This window comes from Monopterus albus, unplaced genomic scaffold, assembly GCF_001952655.1.
Source record: "Monopterus albus unplaced genomic scaffold, M_albus_1.0 scaffold172.1, whole genome shotgun sequence".
Lineage (NCBI taxonomy): Eukaryota > Metazoa > Chordata > Actinopteri > Synbranchiformes > Synbranchidae > Monopterus > Monopterus albus.
The window spans coordinates 67,068-73,924 of NW_018128052.1; the positions used below are offsets into that span (position 1 = coordinate 67,068).

General features: G+C 41.0%; 1 protein-coding gene across 1 annotated transcript; it reads left to right on the forward strand.

Annotated features, from left to right (window-relative positions):
- Nucleotides 1–2,785: 2,785 nt before the first annotated feature.
- Nucleotides 2,786–6,562, forward strand: ticam1 (TIR domain containing adaptor molecule 1). The gene is made up of 3 exons (XM_020616037.1): nt 2,786–3,489; nt 3,579–3,753; nt 4,021–6,562. The coding sequence occupies exon 3, from the start codon at nt 4,138–4,140 to the stop codon at nt 5,845–5,847; it is 1,710 nt and encodes a 569-aa protein (XP_020471693.1). The 5' UTR covers nt 2,786–3,489; nt 3,579–3,753; nt 4,021–4,137; the 3' UTR covers nt 5,848–6,562.
- The last annotated feature ends 295 nt before the right edge of the window (nt 6,563–6,857 follow it).

Below are 6,857 nucleotides of genomic sequence, written 5' to 3' on the forward strand. Positions count from 1 at the left end.
GTGACGAATCAAGTGGCTGGGAAAAGGGCAGTGTGTTGCATGGCCTCTTTTCGTCCTCTCTCAAACTGATCTCTAAAGCTATCGATCTGTCTAGGTCTCAATCTGTCTCCTGTTTTTTCACTATCTCGCTACCTTATATATCTGGCTTTACATTTCTCTTTCTGTATCTTCTCTTGTGCCTTTATTTGCAATCTTTATTTCTTGCCCATGTTGAATAAAGAATGTAGGAGAGATGTGTAGCAAGTGGGTTAGACAGATAAAAAAGAGAGAGCATCCCCCCAGTCGTATGTCTTTCATCCTAATCCATAGTCTCTGTCCAAGAAAGGGCCTCCTTTTCACTCATCTGCCCTAAAGCCTCTTATATGTGACCCCTCTGTGTCTCCCTCAGTGCTCTCTCCCACGGCCAGAAACCACACAGACACACACTGCTCTGTGCATTCAACCATGTAAGGGAAGGGTTGCATGTGTTTGTCTTGAAATAATGTAATATTTCCTCTAAACAAACAAACAGGTCAGGTTGCATTTGCTCAAAACACCATTACAGAAGCTATACAAGACTACAATTTGCAGAACTGACAGAGCCTCTTACTATGTGTTTTCCCTGAATGTGAAGCCAAATTTACCACAGAGGCTGACTAACAAAGCTACTGGGAGAGTGTGTGTCTTGTTAAGAGAACTGACCTAAATAAAGACGGACTTTTGGCAGGACGTTACGTAACCAACTGAGGATGATCCTGAGGCTGTGCAGATGTGTGTTTGTGCTTTCATGTTTGGAGCAGAAAGTGTAAGTGTTTATTTGTGTGTATGTGTGAGAAAGGCACATATTGTTTGTGTGTCTATAAGTAAATGTATGTACTTACTGCATGCTTAACTGTACAAAAATTATTTAGCGGGGTGAGGGGCAGAGTCTTATATTTTGCAGAGTACAGGCTGGAAGTCTCAAAGTCAAAATGGGATACACCTCCAAAGGTGGTTGAGAATGACCAAGCTAAGATCCTGTGGGACTTCCAGATACAAACTGACAAACTGATAATGGCCAAACAACTGGACATAGTAGTGGTGGACAAACAGAAGAAGAAGGCCGTAGTGATAGATGTAGCAATCCCAAGTGATAGCAACATCAGGAAGAAGGAACACGAGAAGCTTGAGAAATACCAAGGGCTGAAAGAAGAGCTAGAAAAGATGTGGAAGGTGAAGGCACAAGTGGTCCCTGTTGTAATAGGAACATTGGGGGCTGTGACCCCCAAACTGGGTGAGGAAAAAAAATGATCAGAAAAGACCAAATTACCCTCCATTTAGCAAAAAGAACAGCTTAATGCCCTAGTCTGTATCTGACCCCCAACCCTCTAATATTTTGTACAGTCACTCATTGTATATTGATGGCTAAATAAAGATAAAGATGGAGTTATGCTTAAAACTGGAGAGTAGTGGCACTGGTGACATGTGCCATGCTTTAGTTCAGCTGAATGGGGAAACTCTACTGTGTAAAGAAACACATGCACCAGTGTTACAATAGTCATATTTGAGGACGGTATGGAAACCACAGTAACCTGTAGAGTTACTGTAATCCTTCAGTAAACATATCACACTGCTCTCTGTCTGCACTGTACTGGGGGATTTGATGTTGGCTTGCACTCTGACTGGTGTTACCCCACCCCTGGTAAATACAGGGTTGGAGGTTTCCTCCGTGGATAAAAATATACTTGCCTCTCAGCAGAGAAAGAGAAAAGCCAGAATTTCTCTCTCCTCTGCGCCTATTGTGCACAAGGAGCTAAAGACTTCTAAAAGTTTTTACAGGTTTTACTTTCAGTAGATCTGTGATACATCACGAGAATGTCATACAATACAATTATAGAAGTGATTGTTTGCATTATGAATAGCATCTCCTCAGGATGGCATAACTTGGAATTGTGGAGAATTTTGATTTTACCAGATCATGAATGCATCTTCCTGCTTTTATTTTATTTATTTATTTATTTTTCTGTCCCCCATGAGCTCCCATACTTCACAATCTGTAACATCATTATTATGTTGTGCAAAAATTGCTTGAAGCTGGCAGAGGCCTGCACCTAATTAATAGCCCACTGGGAACAGAGACTGAAATTAACTAAGTAAACTTAATTACAGTTTTGAGATATCTGTACTTTACTAAAGTATTTCCATTTTCTGCTACTTCATACCTCAGCTTCACAATATTTCAAATACAAATATTGTACTTGGTACTCACTGGCCTATATTTATTTGCTAACTTTAGCTAGGCCTAATAGTTAGTTTTTTTTTTTAATGAAAATAATACAACAAAATACAGTATAGCCTAATCATAAGACTTTATTAATTCTCTGTGGAATATTCAAAGCCCACAAGCAGTATGTAAAGTTCCTACTTCAGATCCTATGCAAAAATACATCAGTAATTATAACCCAGTAACATGATACAGCCTATAGTAATGTGAATTGTGACATTCTACATGCTTTTGGTACTCTAAGTATATTTTGATGCTAATACGTTTTACTGCTGGACTGTCTCTTTTAACATAGTAATTTTGTACTGTGGTACTGATGTTTTTCTGTAGGCTAAGTAAACAATCTGAGTAGTTCTACCACCACTAAATGGAAATTCACGACCTGTCTTATCCTATCTGCAAGACACAGGACTGATTTAAAAATATATATATGTTGGGATCCTGTAATTTACCAGTTGGTGGCGATAATGATCTACCTGGTGGAAATTCGTAATTAAAACGTGGAAGAAGAGCAAGAAAACCATGAACGAAGAAGAGGATAGACACCTGTGATTCAGGATGCTTGTGGTTGGGTGGGAATGAGCGGGATATTTGAATTGTTTCGGTTTGCTATTTGCAGATTATGACTTTAAATTCTTGGATTTTGAACTTATTGGGCCTAGCTAACGTTAGAGGACAGGGTGTTGATTTTACAGTATATCATCCGACGGCATGTATAGTAGGCCTAATGATGGCGAGATGAAGATTCGGTTCGTTAGGCGTCGAAGCCCTGAAGCCTGGTTAGGAGCTCATTGTAGACTGCTGAGATCTAGGGGGCAGATTCTGTGTAGCAAACAGATTCCAAGTTGTATCGAATTTATCATGTCAGCAGTATAGCACAGGGCTATAGTTTATTATATGGTTTATGTTGTAAATAAGGTCAGAATTTACCATTTGGGGTTATAATATTTATCTATCTGGTCTATTTATAGATATAGATAGGCCTATGCAGCCTGTCTATAGGTTTGAGGGCAGTAAAATGTTTAGCTTACATGGGAAAGAGGAAAGGGAAATTTATTTATTTATTTGTTTGAAGTGTTTTTTATATGCAGTTCTGTTTTATGCCGTGCCAAGAGTTTAGTCAGACACGATTCAAAAACTCCGCATGGCATCAACCAGACGCTCAGTACGTTACGTAACGTAACGTAACACACTGGCAGAGTTGGCACCGTCCGCAAACCAATCAACTACAGCCACGAAAGGTTCAGGTGTGTCGGTCATAGGACAAGAGGGGCGAGCTCCTGCTGCATAGCTGTCAGTCCTCACTTCATACTGAAGCTATCATGTGATTCTGTAGGAACCCGGGGATTCGCGTGTCATCGATCACGTGATTCTCAAACCCACCCGAACCACACTTCGGAGCCTCGGTGTCATGGATAACGTGAACTGAACTAGCGAAGAGATCACTTCCTCATTTGAGCTGGAAACGAGCACATGAAGTTCATCGTCATGGCTGCTGGAGCTCAGTGCCCGTGAGTACTTTTCATGAAGTTTTTAATTGTTGTAGTATAAACAAAACAAAACAAAAACAATTGAAATGTTCCTTTTATCCTGGAACAGTAGTACAGAGTTCGAGCTATTAAGTTTCATTCGGGCTGCTTATGCAAATAAACGTACAGTAGGTTACTGCTTTTTTCCACGTGCAGATGAAGCACAAAAGACTCAATGCTATGGTCATACATGTTGATTGCATCAGTTCAAATGTTTGTTTGTTTGTTTGTTTGTTTGTATTTCTAAAGATACAAGAGTGTGCACTTCTCCAAAGCTTTGAAGAAAAGAAGAAGATGTAGGCAGATCATATATGATCCTGTTGCTTTATGTTAAAGGCTGTGGGTGGAGTACTTAAATAACTCAAAATGAGTCAGGAGGAGCCAGAAAATCAAGGGACGGGAGTCGCTGACGTCTTTGATATATTAGTTAAAACACCTCATGAGAAACTGCTAAGCCTAACATACAAGCTGGGTGAGTCGCCTGAAGAAAAAATCATAGAGGCCTTGTGTCTGATCGTTCTCCAGAAGGCACAGGCCCTTGACAAACTCCAGAGGCTGAGGGACAACTGTCTCGCTAATCATCTGACTGAAAACTATCACATCACTGGTGGTAAATTAAAGGATTTTGGAGATAATTGTGTTCATCTTCAGGAGTTAACAGGAGAATCGTTGGCAGTATTGGCTCGAATTTTTAAAGTGTTGTCTGAGAAGAAGATGTGTGATCCCCTTCTGAGAGATCTGGCATATCAGAGAGCTCTTTCCAATGACAGCAAACAAACAAGTGGTTGTGAGGATCTGAAATATGACCAACTGAGAGAGGAAGCTAAAGATGTTTGTGGGTCTCAGTTTGCAGAATTGGTGTTCTCTCCAAAAGACCTCAAGTCAGGGTATTATTCCAATCCTCACAGAAGCCTGGATGAAGGAAGCCCAGCTTTAGGTGTTACTCTGTCTCAGGATCAGTTGGAGCAGGCAAACTCCTCAGTGCCCTCATACCCTACTCATCTAGAGATAAGCATGCCTCCAACAGTCTGTTTTCCAGGGGACAACTTAATTCCAGAAACGTCAGATGAAACCGAAGTGAACACCCCCACCCCCCTTGTTGGTAATATTGAAGCAAAAAATGCACCTGGACAGTCTAGTGAGTCATTTGAGGAGCCTCAGTTTAAATCCAATGAACCTGCAGTGATTGAAACAAAAAGAGACTCAACGATGGATGAGGCAGACTGCATGAAGTTGGTCAGTCATACCACTCAGCCCGAGACTTCAGACCAAACCACTGAACCAAAATCTGCACCACCAAACACTCTTCTGCCTAACATGCCTGTTCCAAATGAAATGCATGAAAGTAAAGGTGCAGAGGAGGAGGAGGAGGAAGAGGCGATATTTTATGCATTTGTTATCCTGCATGCACCCGAGGACGCAGATTTGGCCGGAATCATGAGGCTAAAACTAGAAATGGTCACTGGTTGTAACGGTGTAACTTTCTCTGAAGAATTTGCCATCCCTGGGAGGACCGCTCTGAGCTGCGTGGAGGATGCTGTCAATAACTCGGCCTTTATCTTCCTGCTGCTTACCCACAACTTCAAAACTCGCATGCAGCAGATAGAAGCTGAATCTGCCCTTATGAACTCCATAAACAAGGAGCACAAATTCAACACTGTTATCCCGCTGCTGCCACGGGAGAACGGCATGCCCAGACACAGCATTTCTTTGGTTCTGCAGGCCATAGTTCCACTTGAGGATGACGGGAACTTTGAGAGAAAAATACGAAGGGTACTGTCTCCATTAAAAATTCAAAAGCAAAAGGAAATCTGGACTCGGGAGCAGAGATTGAAAAGCCTGACTAAGAGACAGAACAGTCAAAAGCAAATGATCCAAGAACATAAAGCCTGCAGGGAGAGGGTGAACCTAAGGGTGTGTGATGGCAGGGCCTTTTGTCAGCCACAACCAAGCATTCATATTCAAAATGCTAAATACATTATGATTGGTGATAGCTCTCAAATGACTGTGGATTTGGGTGGAGGTGCAGACAAAGGAAAAAAGGATGTTTCACTTCAAAGAAAAGAAGAGCAGTGACCTTTTCTGGGGTCACTTTATGTGCAGAAAATTCAAGAAATAATGTTTTCTGAGCACTGAAATGTCACAGCTGTGACACTACAGGGTATTCATTGCATATTGATTTATTGTTTTAATCTTTTCGTGCAAGATGATAAGCTGTTAAATGCGGAATTAAGTCACATCTGAATAATATGAGAAAAAGCTGGAAAGATGAGGTATATTGAGCAGAAAAGGGAATTTTTACATATGTAGAATAAGACTGCCATCTACTGGCCGATGTGTGATGCATATCTCTAATTTCTTCAGTTGTATGAACAAACTGTAGGCACCAGGGAGCAATGCTGGTACATGCTGCTTGTTGCCCTTCACAGGATCTTATGAAGTGCAGGTCGATCTAACAGCATGAGCAAGCTTTTCAAATAGAATAAAATCTTGATTTCATTTTCCACATTGTTCAAAGTGTTCTTATATAGAAGGCTGCACAGAGGTTTATGGGATTGTTTGGTGGTATAGTTCGGCTATTTTGTTAAAACAGTAACTGTCAAACTTCGGTTTGGTGATCAGATTAAGCTTCTAGCAGCTGGAAAGATCTCCATAATAAGCTCCTTTATGTCACTTAATTTGGACTAATGTCATTTTTCCATCTCAGTGATAGCTCTCTTTCCTTTCCGTGCAGATTTGCAGTCATCCAGGTCATAGTAAGCTGAAAAAAACTTAAAAATACCCCCGACTCAATGCCAGTCGGGCAGAACTGATGAAGCCTCTTGGATGAGAGGTGAAACGTCTTCGACCTAAAAACCTAGTCCAGTTTTTTTCAGCTCTCTTTCCTGTCTGTACTGAAGGTACAGATGACATCACATAAAATCCAGGACACATTCAGACTGCCTGACTCTGACTTTGTCTATGAGCCAAAGTGCACCCTGAGATTCCCAGACATGTTCTTTATAATAGTTCAGAGAGAAAATGAGAAGCGGTGAACCAACCAGAGGAGCTCAGACTAATTTATTGTCTTCATTGAAAACAATGTC

Bases quoted from the DNA above. Each gene is read 5' to 3' on its own strand.
- ticam1 (XM_020616037.1), top strand. From the start codon at position 4,138: ATGAGTCAGGAGGAGCCAGAAAATCAAGGGACGGGAGTCGCTGACGTC.